This window comes from Puma concolor, chromosome E2, assembly GCF_028749965.1.
Source record: "Puma concolor isolate L17-30 chromosome E2, mPumCon1.1.hap2, whole genome shotgun sequence".
In the NCBI taxonomy this organism is placed as follows: Eukaryota; Metazoa; Chordata; class Mammalia; order Carnivora; family Felidae; genus Puma; species Puma concolor.
In genome coordinates, this window is record NC_141681.1 from 35,959,635 (window position 1) to 35,974,030 (window position 14,396).

The following is a 14,396-nucleotide window of genomic DNA, read 5'->3' on the forward strand; positions in this document are numbered from 1 at the left end:
AGGGGAAGGTGGTGGGTGGAATAGTTTGGAAGATAGGGAGTTCAGTTCTGTTCAGCACTTTCCCCACCCCTGCCCCCAGGGATATCTAGGAAGCAGTTGGATGTACAAATCTTGGGTTTAAGAGAAATCTGGAGGGGTTTTTTGTTTGCTTTTTTAGTCTGGGCTGGGCATACACATTTTTAAGTCCTAGGAATGTTGGTGGAATTTGAAAACTGCAAGACTGAATGAGATCAACAAAGCCAGGAACAGTGGACCATGGACAACTCCCAATTTGAAGAGTTTGGGGAGAAGAGCAGGAATCAGTAAAGGCAGCTGAGTTGCTGGTGAGCTAGGAAAACTATGTGTGCAGGGTCAGTGAACAGAGTTTATCAGGCAGGAGCCAGTGATTGATCAGTTCTGTCAGATGCTGGTGACAGATGAAAACTTGCAAATTAAATACAAACAAAACTGCAAAACCAGTGAAATTCAAATTATACTCATTTTACTAAAGCATTGGGTCCTGTCTGCTAAATTGAAATCTTGAAACAAAATGGCTTATAGAATTGACTATGGTTATGCTGTAGGTTCTTTTTGAGTTAAACATACCAAGATTGACCTGCATGGTGTGGTCACCATGTTTTGCATTTTCTTACCAGCATATAAATGCTTCAGGGAAAAACCATGATGCCACTGGGCTTTTCTTCACAGAAATGCATCAATTGCATTTGATGTTCCCTTCTGCTTTTGTCTTTAGCCTGTCGTTATTAGAGTATTGTAGTACCGACTTGGAGCCAGCGTGACCATAAATGTGAATGGGAGCATTCAATTATTTGGCTACCGTATGGAGTCAGATGATTCGGAATGTGCTACTACTGCTTTTTAGATTATTAAAAACAGGAAAATAAAACATTCAATTTTTGTAGAGAAATGTAGATCTCCCCCTCTTCCAAGAATAGAATCTTAGGTTGAGGAAATTTTTTCTAAGTTTGTTTATTTTGAGAGAAAGAGCGAGCAAGGGAGGGGCAGAGAGAGAGGGAGAGGATCATAAGCAGGCTCCCTGCTGTCAATGCCCAGCCCCATATGGGGCTTGAACTCACAAACTGTGATATCATGTCCTGAGCCGCAACCAAGAGTCAGACGCTTAACTGACTGAGCCACCCGGGCGCCCCTTGAGGAAATTTATTTTATTTTTTAAGTTTGAGGAAAATTTGAGTATGTTAATTCATGTATTATATCCTTATGTGAAATAACAAATTATTTGGTTGGAGTTTCAAGTACAATGCTTATGAAGATAACAAATTATAACAATTTCAGTGAAATATGATTTAATTTGAAAAGGATCCATGAATTTTTTGATATGGCATTTCTTTCCCATAAATTCCATTGTTTTTCTACTCTTACTAGTAAAGAGCTACCTACCATATGTCATGTTAAGACTCTGTAATTATGATTTTGCCTCATTTCTTTAATATCTTCTGTCTCCCAAGCAGTGTATAGTTTTGTGTTTAGCTCAATATCACCAACTCTTTATAGATTACTGCCAATTTTGATCTGCTTTAAAATTTTTGGCCGGTGTGTGTGTGTGTGTGTGTGTGTGTGCACGCGTGCGTGCGTGGGGCGGGGGGGAGGGCGGTTACCCTACCATATTTGTCAGGTGGAATGTGGAGTTGAATGGGTTGTATGTTCTAGTGTAGAACTGGCTAACATAGCTTAATGCCAAGACAGAGCAAAAGAGGAAACATCTATTGGAATGTGTGATAGTTTTACATCCTGAAAGAATATAAAACATAATCATGGTAGTAAACAACAGTTGTAGTCAAACTTGGACACAACTAAGTGAATATTGGACAGTTTTTTCTGGATGCTGTAGGGTTTGGTTGTATTACAGTAGTGATTGTCTTGTAATCATGACTGATACAGTTTTGATAAGTTCAGGTGTGTTACGAAAAATTTTGTTAGCAATATGTGGTATGAAATAAAAATGTTGAGAAAGCCTGTTTGACCCTCTTTTGACTCTCTTTCTGCTTACTCATATTTTTGTGCTCTTGCCTCACTTCTTGATACTTGGATTTAATGTCTAATTGTTAATGACAAACTCAAATTATCAGATTCTACCACTTTGATACAAAAAAATTACAAAAGCAACTACTTGTTAGGGCTAAAGGTTTAAATAACTTAGGGAAATTTTAATTTTTTGGCCAATTTTGTAAATATTGAAAAGGTGTGTTGGATGCTAAATTAAATATTCTGTCCCAGTACGAGGTTTTCCAGTTTTGAGGGTTATTTGAAAGAAATGAGATTTAGGGACAAAGCAGACAATGTGGTTCTGTGCTTATTCTTTTTTTTTTTTTTGATCTTCAGTTTCCTCATCTACAGTATGAAGTTATAACCTACGTTATGAAGCTTAAATAAATGGTGTGTATGAAGCTGACACAGTGCCTGAAAAGTTGATAGGTGCCCAGTTTATGCAGCTTTGTTCACAGCAAACTCTGTAATCTTTATCAGATTTCAGATACCATCCCAAATTGAGGTTATGAAAATGAACACAGTAGTTTGAAACAACAGTTTCCAGCAAAATCCTGTATAATCCAGGTGTTTTTTATTTAGTGATTAATTGCAGGGTTCATGGTATGATTCTATAAACATTACCAGTGGTTGTATTGTTAATAATTTATCAAACATTACCGTGTATTTAATCTGTTAATGTCCAAAAATCTGTTGTTGTTGGTTTTATCATTGTACAAATGAGAAATTTGAGACCCAGAATATTGTAATTTTGCTCAGTGTCAAAATAATTAGTAAGAGCTAAAGTAGGAGTTCAGGTTTGAGCTTCTGATTCCAATCAAAGTCATGGTTCTTTTCACTATACATAGGCAACCTTCTTGAGGTATGTTATCATTAGGGCATTACTAAGAATTGAGGTTACTGTCTAGGAATTGATGGGTTTATGGAACTCTGATGTTATGAACATAAACATTTTGAAAAGTTAGAGAAGTGGTATGGAAGTACATCCATTTCTTTTTTCTTTTTTAGATTCTGTTTATAATGATAAAATTATTTCATACAGTGTTTCTTTTTTAAAGTAGGCTTTATTTCTTTAGGGCAGTTTTAGATTCAGTAGCAAAACTGAATAGAAGGTACAGAGATTTCCCATATTCACCCAGCCCCAGTGATATCCTTCCCCATTATCAACATCCACCACCAGAATGGTATATTTGTTACAATATGATCTACCTACATTGGCACATCATTATCACCCAAAGTCCATGGTTCAGTCTTGGTGTTCTGTATTAGGAGTTTTGACAGATGTATACTGAGTGCTGTGTATTCACCACTGTAGTGTACAGAAGAACAGTTTCTTTGCCCTAAAAATCCTCTCTGCTCCACCCACTCATTCATCCCTCCCCCAAGCTGATCTTTTTACTGACTCCATAGTTTTGCCTTTTCCAGAATGTTGTATAATTGGAATCATACAGCATGTAGCTTTTTCAGATTGGCTTCTTTCACTTGGTAGGATGCATTGAAGGTTCTTCCATGTCTTTTCATGGCTTGATAGCTCAGTTCTTTTTAGCACTAAATAATATTCACTGTCTGGTTGTACCACTTTATCCATTCACCTACCAGAGGACAACATCTTGGTTGATTGCAAATTTTGGCATTTATGAATAAAGCTGCTATAAACACCCTGTCAACTCCTTTGGGTAAATAGTAAGCCACAGGATTGCTGAATCTTATGGTGAGAGTATGTTTAGTTTTGTAAGAAACCTCCAAAGTGCCTTTTATAGTTGCATTTCCACCAGCAGTGAATGAGAGTTCCTGTTGTTCCACATGCCCACCAGCATTTGGCGGTGTTGGTGTTCTGCATTTTGGCTGTTCTCCTAGATGTGTAGTGGTATCATCTTGTTCTGATTTGCATTTCCCTGATGACCGGTGATGTGGAGCACCTTTTCATATGCCCATTTGCCATCTGTATATCTTTGGTTAGGTGTCTCTTAAGGTATTTGGCCCGTTTTTAGTTGGGGTTGTTACTTTTGTTGTTGAGTTTCAAGAGTTCTTTGTGTATTTTGGGTAACAGTCCTTTATCAGATAAATCTTTTACAAATATTTTCTCATTCTCTTGACAGTGCCTTTTGCAGAGCAGAAATTTTTAATTTTAATCAAGTTCATGTGTTTGGTGTTGTTCTTGAAAAGTCTTTGCTAAACCCAAGGTCATCTAGATTTTCTCCCTTTCTAGGAGTTTACATTTAGGTCAGTGATCCATTTTGAGCTAATTTTTGTGAAGGGTGTGGGATCTGTGTCTAGATTCATATTTTGGTGTGTGGATATTGAATTGTTCTAGCATCATTTGTTGAAAAATCTATCTTTTCTCCATTGCCTTTGCTCCTTTGTCAAAGATCAGCACAGATCAGCACACTTATTTTAAAGTGAATTTTTAATCTCAGTTGTGAATTCTCTTTGTGAATTCATTTAAGTAAATGCATTCTACTTGTAGGGACACCAGGGATAAGTGAATTCTGGTTGTATACATATGCCATTCCTTCTCCTTGGAATCCTTCATGCTGTTTTACTTGATTTAGTCATTCCTTCAAGAAATATTTAAATTATCTAGTCTGGGCTTGGTACTGTCCTAGGTGCTGGAGACATGAGAGTGAACAAAACAAACAAGGCCTATTCTCATGCAGTTTCTCAGTGCAGAAGTTCTGAACCAAAAGTGAATGGTTCAGGGATCCTGGCAGTTCTCAAGGTCCTTTCAGGGTCAAAACTTTTTTTTCACAATAATGAGACATGAGAGTACAGTGGAGTTTCCCAGAGGGTACATGGCATGTGGCATCTTCACAGATTAAATGCAGAAGCAGATAATGAATATCCAATTGCATTTTATTGCATCAGACATTAAGAAGTGCAAAAATGTGAAACATAGACATTCTCCCTATGAAAATATTTTTCATAAACATTTAACGTGTAATGGATTTTTACATGTAATTTATAATGATATTAAAATAAATACTTAAAAATTTATTGGATGGAATTTCTAATATAGTAGAATAATATATTCTAATATAATAATATATTAGAAATATGTAAATATCATACGTATAAACCACATAGACGAAAAGCTCTTTTGGGGGCCTTAATAATTTTTAAAAAGTACTGAAAGTACTAAGTAATAATTTTTTAAAAGCAGTGAAGACTAAGTTTTTTTTTTTTTTAATGGGCAGGTAGGCTTAAAGGGCTTAGAAGTCACAGGGTCAGGGGCGCCTGGGTGGCGCAGTCGGTTAAGCGTCCGGCTTCAGCCAGGTCACGATCTCGCGGTCCGTGAGTTCGAGCCCGGCGTCGGGCTCTGGGCTGATGGCTCGGAGCCTGGAGCCTGTTTCCGATTCTGTGTCTCCCTCTCTCTCTGCCCCTCCCCTGTTCATGCTCTGTCTCTCTCTGTCCCCAAAATAAATAAAAACGTTGAAAAAAAAAAAAAGTCACAGGGTCAGCTAACTGCTTTCGATTCTAAAGCAATTATTGGCAATATGTAAATGAAAGGGTGTGACTATGGTCCAGTAAAACTGCTTACAAAAACTGGCAGCTGGCTTGCAGTTGTAGTTTGCCAACCATTGATATAAAGTGTTCCTGATACCAAAAACCTTGAGAATTACAGTTGTGAGTAAAAAGTTGGTGGTGTAGTTGGGAGGGAATAGGGGAGAGAATAGACAATAAGTAGTTAGAATTTCATTTTTTTTCACACTGTTTTAAAGTTTATTTTGAGAGAGCACATGTGTGCGTGTGGGCAGCGGAGGGGCAGAGAAAGGGAGAGAGAGAACCCCAAGTTGGCTCCATGCTTTCAGCATGGCTCCAGCCCACAAACTGTCGAAATCAAGAGTCAGATGCTTAATTGACTGAGCCACCCAGGCACCCAGTAGTTGGAATTTCAAATGGAAATAGATACTGTGAAGACAATGAGAAGAGTCATTTGGCCTTTAGATAAATCGATCAGGAAAGGTGCCTTAAAGAGCTGACTTTAGTTAACTGGTTACTTGTTCAGGACTTGACTAGGTATCATCTCTTCTCCTTTTCCTCCACCTCCTGCCTCCTCCTTCTCCAAGTTTAATTTATTTATTTTGAGAGAGAGCACAAGCAAGGGAGGAACAGAGAGAGGGGAGAGAGAGAATCCCAATCAGGCTCTGTCTGGACTGTCAGTGCAGAGCTCAATGTTGGGCTAAAATCAAGAGTTTGATGCTTAGCTGACCTGAGCCACCTGGGTGCCCCTCGTCTCTCTTTTTTGATCTCCCCTTGTTAATTAGGGATCCCTTTTGCATTGGGAGGCAAAGGAAAAGATAGTTTAATTAAGTATATATATTTTTATATTGAATGTTATTAGACTTAAAGATTAATTTTTCAAGTTGAATTATAAAATGTCTAAAGCATATTTGCTTTAAAAGGATTGAGGAAATTATACAGCCTAGCTTAGAAAATTGACCTAAGTTACGTGACATTAAGCACATTACTTCTTTATAATTCTTCTTTTCTGAAATTGAGAGTTGGTTAAATTTCTTCCAAGTTTAAAATTTTCTGGTTTGTTTGGTTGCCATTTGTCTCCCTTCCCCATCCCTTCTAAATCTTCCCTGATCAGATAAGCTCCAACTTCCATCATTTACTAATTAATTCTATGATCTGAAACCTTTAATTTGTAAATTTATTTTCTTATTCTTGAGGTAGGGGATAGATGCTTAATTTGGAAGTTCATTGAAATGGTTAAGTCACGGTTGTATGTAAACCTTTGAGGACAATACCTGGAACATACTAGGTGTTTAATAAATGTTTGGGGCAGCTGTTTGAAAGAAAATGGAGGAAAGTCTTTACTTTTCCTTATTTAGCTTGCTGACCCTAGGGCTCCACTGAGACTGGCAATCTCCAGTGAGAGGCATGAAAATTAAAAATGAAAACTGTAGAGGGGTTAAGGAAGTACAAGAGCAGTATAATCCAGATTTATGTATCCATTCCAACTTTAGGGAAAGGACATGGAAACAGCTATTCCTGCCATCAAAATCTCTGTTCCCTTGTTGAAAAATGCTTTACCATATCAAGACATAAGTAATTTTATTTATTTATTTATTTATTTATTTATTTAAAAAATTAATGTTTATTTTCTGAGAGAGACAGAGTGTGAGCAGGGGAGGAGCAGAGAGAGAAAGGGAGACACAGAATCTAAAGCAGGCTCCAGGTTCCCAGCTGTCAGCACAGAGCCCGATATGGGGCTCGAACTTAGTAACTGTGAAATCATGACCTGAGTTGAATGAAGTCAGATGCTTAACTGACTGAGCCACCCAGGCACCCAAGACATAAGGTAATTTTAGCAAAATCAAATTCATGAATTAGAACTTAATGAGTTCTTTTGGAACGCAGTGCAAAAACAAAGATTGGAATTATGAGGGGAAAAAATATGTGATTGGAAGATAGATCCAGCAGAGAGAGTCAATATCAGAATTAGGTGCAGAAAAGAACCGAGTAGATGGAAAGGATTAAAGAATAATTGGAAGTCCACAAAGGTGAAGGATTTGAGCATTTGGATTGAAGACTCATCTAGTGTTTTGTTCAGCAAGTGCTGATGGCACATATTTAGATGTTTTGGTGATAATTTCTTTCAGAGACCAGAGCCACCTGTCGGGGGACATGTTATCTGCAAAGGAATAAGAAAAATGGCATAAATTTTTCATCTACATCATTATATGTCATAAGACTGTGAGCAGAATTTAAGAATTTTTATAGTTCTTAGGGGAAACAGGTGTGTGACAAGAATGGTAAACTTGTGCAGTTTCTGTAAGAGCTTCAGATTGCCAGGCCCTGAGGCGGTTTCTGCAAACTTTCTTGAGGTGTGGTGGCTGTATCAAAAAATGAACCATAATTAAGGATTCAGGGGGGAAAAAAAGATAGGCATTTGCCTTTTTCTTTTTTTTAAAGTTTTTATTTTAATTCCAGTTAGTTAACATGTAGTGTTATATTTCAGATGTACAGGATAGTGATTTAAAACTTCCATGTGTCACCTGGTGCACATCACAAGCACAGTCCTTAATTCCCAAGGATGGGCATTTGTTTTGTGATATAATTGTGAGAAATGAAACCAGAATTGTTGCAGTTAGGTTTAAATGATTGTTTTGACACAGTTTTGAAGTTTCATACAATCTTTACCTTGGCAGGTGGGAAAGGGGAAGTTTTACTATTAGCCTGTTAAAAGCAGGCTTCCCTTGTTTTGCAAGATGTTAGTACTTTCATTCTTGATGTTAATAAATTGTAGGTTTGATATAAAATGAAAATATGATAATTGCTAGTAAAATAGAATTAGGATGCAGAACCAGGTGTCCGATAGAACTTTCTGCAGTGAAGACATGGTTGTACTGTGACCTCCCCCACGCTCCCACTAAAAGAGGATGCAGAGACCTTGTTGAGAAAATGGAAACTCTCAGATTGAAACTTTCTTAACTTTCAACTTCCTGAACTAGACATCTTCTATCTTCTCTGTTCTTACCATGGAGAAAGTATTTCTTCTAACGAAGTCTAGTCACTCTGTCTTCAGTTTTGAATCCCTCGTCACCAAAAACTTTATTGTTCCATTTCTTGGGATTATCCTCTTTTCTGGACTCCTCATTCACTATATCAGCATTCACTATATTCTGGTCCCTCCCATTTCAAAACAAAGAAAAAAGAAAAACAAAACAAAAACAAAAACAAAACCCAAGCAGATAACTACCCTGGACCTTTCAGCTACTTCTTAACTTGCCTCTTTCTATAGCCTTGCTTTTTAAATTTACACAGCATCCTGTTCAGTCTCTTTTGGTCTGATTTACACACCGACCTTATTTCCAAGGTTGCTTTTGCAGAGGTCACCAGTAACTTCCATATCGCCAATCCACGAACACCTGTTCAGTCTGATCATATTTGACCTCTCAGCAGATTCCACATGGTTGGCTGTGCCATTATTTTTACTACTTCTCACCGTAGATTTTTTATTGTTTATGTAATTGCACTTTGCCAAAGTTTATACTGTTTGCATTCTAATTTGTAATTCTAATGCCTATGGTTGGTGGGCTTATTTCCATGTTTAAATGGAGTCATTAACTAACTTTAATCCTTTTAAAAGATCACCATTTCTAAATTGCTTATTTTGATTCATTGCTTATTTTAAATAAAGTAACAAAGGTTCATGGGTGCTATATTCCATGAGTTCTTGAATGTTTAAGCATGTGTGCTTATTACCTTTATTTTTTTTTCTGATTACAGAAATAGTACAAGCTCCCTATAAGTATATAATAAAGCATAATTTATTCTAATATTTGTACATGTATCAATAGATCTTCTTCTTAAGTCTGTACCTTCCCTTGACTTCTGAGTTACTGCCCTTTCCTCCTCAGTTCTTTTAGGCTTTTGCTATTCATGTTAGCCTCAGCCAGCAATTGGCCACACCTACAGTTAAAAATTTAGAGTCTCAGGCCCAGCCTTGGCATAATTCTGATTCTGAATCAGAACCTGCATTTTAATAAGATCCCTAGATGATTAGTGGGCACAATAAAGTTTGAGAACTGCTGCAGGCTAAGGGCCACTGCCTCTCTTTAAGGAACCCTTCAATCTTTAAATCTTGGCATATGTCTTGTTTTAGGCAGGCTCCTCATCTCTGAGACTTTAGATGACATTGTATGTTAATCCTCCTCGTCTGCACCCTGAGCTCTTCTGTCAACTGCTTTTCTGCTTAAACATCTCACTCCCACTTTGCATGTCTTCTGTTACTGCATTTCAGTATCTAGCCCAGTGCCTAATGGGTTCTGATTCAGTATGTGATGCTTTTTACTGGGGTGGAAGTCTCAAAATAGAGTGATTTCAGCAGTAAAAAGACAGATGTGTAAAAAGACAAATGTGTACTTTGCTTTACACATTTGAATTAGGGTTTGCACTTTCTTCTCCATTTATTGGGCTGTATCACCTTTGTTCAGACTTTCTGTTTTTCCAGCAGCCTTTTACCAGGTCTTTGTCCTGGGCTTTCCCCATTTCAAATCACCAGTCTTACTAGACATATAAATAACTCTTCTTTTGTAGCAACAGAGTTTTCAGAGTTATCTTCAGGAAAATAGAGCTTTTAGGAAAATACATACAATTTAAGTTCCTCTTATTACTTTGCTACAGTTTTGGAAATTAAAATAGGTTGTTTAATTTTTTTCTTAGCATCATTGTTTTATAACAGTGTTTGAATTTTTTTTTAATTTTTGGCCTTTTAAGCTGTTAAGTTTTTAAGGAGACTTGTGTTAAGTTTAATTTTGTCAATATGTGAGAAGTAAATCTTAAAAAATGATTTTTAACATAACATTTTCTGCATATACCCTTTGCAATGTCAAAATATAAAGTACCTCTTTTTCAAAAAGGAGTTGTAATTATAAAGAAAGGAGGAAAACACTTAAATGTTTGAATGGAAGAGTTTTATTTAACTCATTGATTCCTAACAGAGCAAATACATAATCTGAACCTGTACTTTATTTTTACAGTGAGTATTATTATATTTATTATTAATTATATCAGTTCTAGGAATAGTTTTTGGAGAAGTAAAAGAGGTATGGTGATATTTGCATCCTGTCTTTTTTACTAAATTAAGAATGCAAATTTTACTTATTTTGACAATTGTTTTCACTTCACCACTCCCAATCAGGCTAATCTTGATAAAGTGGTTTATTTATTGCCCCCTCTGAAGAAAAAAATGCCAAAAATCACACATCCATATCATGACCCAGCCGGTACCTCCCATGTATGTTGTGTTTGAAACTTGCTTTACAATAATACACTAGTCGTTTTTCCCTGTGTGACTACATTTCTCCATTTTAAATGTTTCCTTTGAAAAAAGTAACTGTATTAGCTTCCTGTTACTGCTGTAACAACATTTCCACAAGTGTTAGGATGCAGACATAGTTGAGAGGGGCATTATTTGCCTGCTGTAGTAACATTTTGTAAACTGCAAAAGGTTGTTATATATTAATTACTAAGCATGAGGTATGACTAATCAGAGAAATTGTTCATCAGCCCTTGATAAAAGGAAACTAAGGTTCCCGCATGAAATTGATAATAAAAGTTTAAATCCAGGGGAGCCTGGGTAGCTCAGTCAGTAAAGTGCCCCACTTGGGCTCAGGTCATGATCTTGCAGTTCCTGAGTTTGAGCCCCACATGGATTGGGCTCTGCACTGATGATGCAGAGCCTGCTTGGGATTTTCTCTCTGCCCCTCCCCCACTTGTGTGCACACGTTCTCTCTCTCTCTCTCTCTCTTTCTCTTTCTCTTTCTCTTTCTCTGAAATAAGTAAACTTAAAAAAAAGTTTACATCCATCTACTTTTTATAGTATGTTAATGTGACAAAGTAATGGTTAAATGCTCTGAAATTACTGAGATAGCATTAAAGGCTGATTATAAAATATTTCGATGTGGATTAAAATTTATTTAAACTTTATACCAAACTGGGCTTGAGATGTAGGCTTTAGAAAGTATAGGTAATACAGGGGATGAATCACTGGAATCTACTCCTGAAATCATTATTGCACTATATGCTAACTAACTTGGATGTAAATTAAAAATTAAAAACAAAAAGTGTAGGTAATAGGTCACTCTTGCTAAATTTTGTAACTTTTTAACTTTGTATTCTGTGGGTTTGTCTTAGTGTAATGTAGTTTTTGTGAAATTTTCAGCTCTGTAAAACCAGTGTAAATATTCTACCTGGTCGAGCAATTCTATTAAGGTTTATTGTGCTAAAAATTAAATTGCAGTTGATCTTTGGCAGACATGGTTGATCACCTTTACAAAGTAAACGTATCTTTTGGAACCCACACTTTCTAGGTTTCTTGTTGATGAACTCAGGCGAGGCAAGAAACTTTGGGAGGTGTCAGGTGAATACTTACGTATTTTGGACTATGTACCATCTATATGATATACATAAATACCCATCTCCCTTAGTCCAGACAAAAGCTATGTGAGGCTGGAAATACTGTCCCAGTTTTACAGCTGAGCAGGTGGTGAAGACTAGGTTTGAATCCCAAGTGTGTGTAGATGACTCCAGAATGCTTCCTCTTTTATTGTCCTGACTCACTTGTTGAGTGGTTTGTCTGTAGATTAATGGTTTTCAGATGGTGCTGTAAGGCTCTGTACAGATCCTTGGAAGTTTGGGAAAAAATGATTTTTTTTTTTTTTTTTTTCTTGAGGAATCAGTCCTTCCCTTTGACTTGTTTTTTATATTTGGGTTTGGAAAGAGTTGCTCTGCCTAAAACATTTGAAGCTTCCTTCCCTAGAAACCTGAGACCTATCTAGAATGAATATGTATCAGAAAATAAAAATGTAAGTAATAGTAATTTATATTTGTTAGCAAACAGACTGTATCTATTTTCAGTGATCTTTCTATTCCTAATGATGTTTTGTGTAGCTTAATGTTAAAATAAGTTTGAAGTGATCGAATGTACTATTAATAGGGTGGGGAAGTGATTAGAATTAAAATTTGATGTGGAAAGTGGGTAAGCTACAATTTACTGTACAGGGTTCTCTTCCCACTACCAGCTCCTGCCGTGTTTAAAGGCTGCCCTATAAGCATGATGTAATGACAGGTTAAACCCCTGAGCGTACTACCTGACGCAGTGCAAATCTGAGGCCCAGGACTTTATTGGGGCACGGGTAATGCTTCTTTAAAAACAAAACAAGCTTCTCTGTTTAATGAGGCCATTTAAGATGCTTTTCCCAGAGTGGGAAGAGAATATAATCTCCGTTTGGAGGTTGAAGAAGGAATTTAATATGGTTATGTGTGTTTACTACTCTCACTGTAGTTTTTTCAAAGGGAGAGAGGGTGTTTTAAAGTATGGTGCCAACAGGGGTAGAAGTGAAGTGAGTTAGAAATTAAGGAAATATGGTAGTTGACATCTGGTAAATAGTTACTGAATGAAGAGAGGAGAGTGCTTTCATTCTATAAACACTTAAGTGTTCACGGTTAACCAGCCACCGTGGTGGCCATATATTTCCCAAATACTCTCTGTAGGTCTTAGTTTGAAATCATACCAAATCGTTAGTATCTGTTTTGTTCTACAAAAAGGCATGTTTCCGCCTAAATGTAAGCTGGTGGAAATATGCTGAGGTGTGCACATTGTCTTTGGGGGTCCAGGGCTGGGTCTGAGTTGCACAGCGCAGTGCCCTAGAGCAGTCCCGGAGAAGTCCTGAGCTGGGAGGGCGGAGCTTGTGGGCGTACCCACCGCGTCCGCCCCGCCCCAACAGCCCCGCCCCACGCTTGCTGCGGCTGGGCGCTGCGAGCCTGAGGCCCGTTGGCACTGTGGACTGGAGCAGGCTTTCCCAGCAGTGGGCAGGCCCCCAGCCCCGGGCTCCGCGTGGATCTCCCCGCGGGCCAGACCCTGCAGTGACTCCAGAGCTGGCTCCAAGAGCACGCTTGCTCCAGCCTCCTCGCATCCTAAGGCCCTGTCCTTAACCGGAGCTGGTTAGCTAATGAATCAGGGGAAGACAAACTTCCAGGACCGACAGTTTAGGGCCCAGTAGAAGACGGCTCGGTGATGGCGCCCATTTTTGGAAACACAGGCGAATTTGAGCTCGCATTGGAGGTGTGGTCGATTCCTGTTGGGACGGGAGAGGCTTCATTTCTCGGCTGCTGCGGTAGCCTGTGCTTCTGAAGAGTGAATGGAGTGTTACAGAGCAGGGCACTTACCTTCGCTTGTTGAAAACTTGCCATCGGACATGGTTAGGAACAGAAGGTGTCCAGGAGGAGCCTCTGTTACAAATCGTATTTGCTTCTGGGGGAAAGGCTGTGAGCTGCCTGGCTTCTCATGACCGGGAAGCCTACCTCACCTTTTCTGTACTCCTGGAGAGGCATCTTGCTCACATGTTTACCTGCAGCTGGGACAAGGAAAAGAAAAGGTATTGACATTAAGAGACTGACTGGGTTTGCTTAAACTATGAAATGGGAAAGTTGTTGTAAGCCAGTGGAATCTGGATCAGGGAGTGGCTGCAGCATAATTGAGCTGGAGTTTGCAGTGATGTTTCTTTTGATCTGCTGTACTTTTCTCTGTTTAAACCAAGCTTCAGGTTACGTCATCACTCCTGCAGGGTTGTCCAAAGTCCCTTTAGTCCTTGATTCCAACTGCAGGGCTGCTGTAGGGTCAGGATTCTTTTTGTTGGAATTGGGTTCTACCTTTGGAGTTTGGGGAGGTTTTAGCAGCTGCTGTCCTGTGATATCTCCATTCACGAGAAATACTGGCCTCACTTCACTTGTTTTCATGCTTTAGATATGGATTTAAATCCAGCTTTCTATGGTGTTTGGGAGAATAATAAAGATACATTGTAACATAAGCCTGAATGATTGATGGTCAGTGTATAGCTATTTTGCTAGGTCAAGAAATAAAGCAAATATTTTTCTTG

The 14,396-nt window shown here is 38.1% G+C and overlaps 1 protein-coding gene across 4 annotated transcripts in view; it reads left to right on the forward strand.

Moving 5' to 3' along the window:
- The window catches only part of SIAH1 (siah E3 ubiquitin protein ligase 1), a 31,540-nt gene that overhangs the window by 13,152 nt on the left and 3,992 nt on the right, over nt 1-14,396 (forward strand). The window contains exon 2 of one of the 4 annotated variants that reach the window (XM_086689509.1): nt 11,829-11,878. The exons of 2 other annotated variants lie outside the window; for them this stretch is intronic. Coding sequence is in view for 1 of the 2 variants with exons in the window: in XM_025920782.2 (XP_025776567.1) it covers nt 13,805-13,895 (91 nt within the window). In the remaining variant the exon portion in view is untranslated. Of the gene's footprint in view, nt 1-11,828; nt 11,879-11,914; nt 13,896-14,396 lie in introns of those variants that run through there. One more of the 4 variants, XM_025920782.2, reaches the window with a different exon arrangement.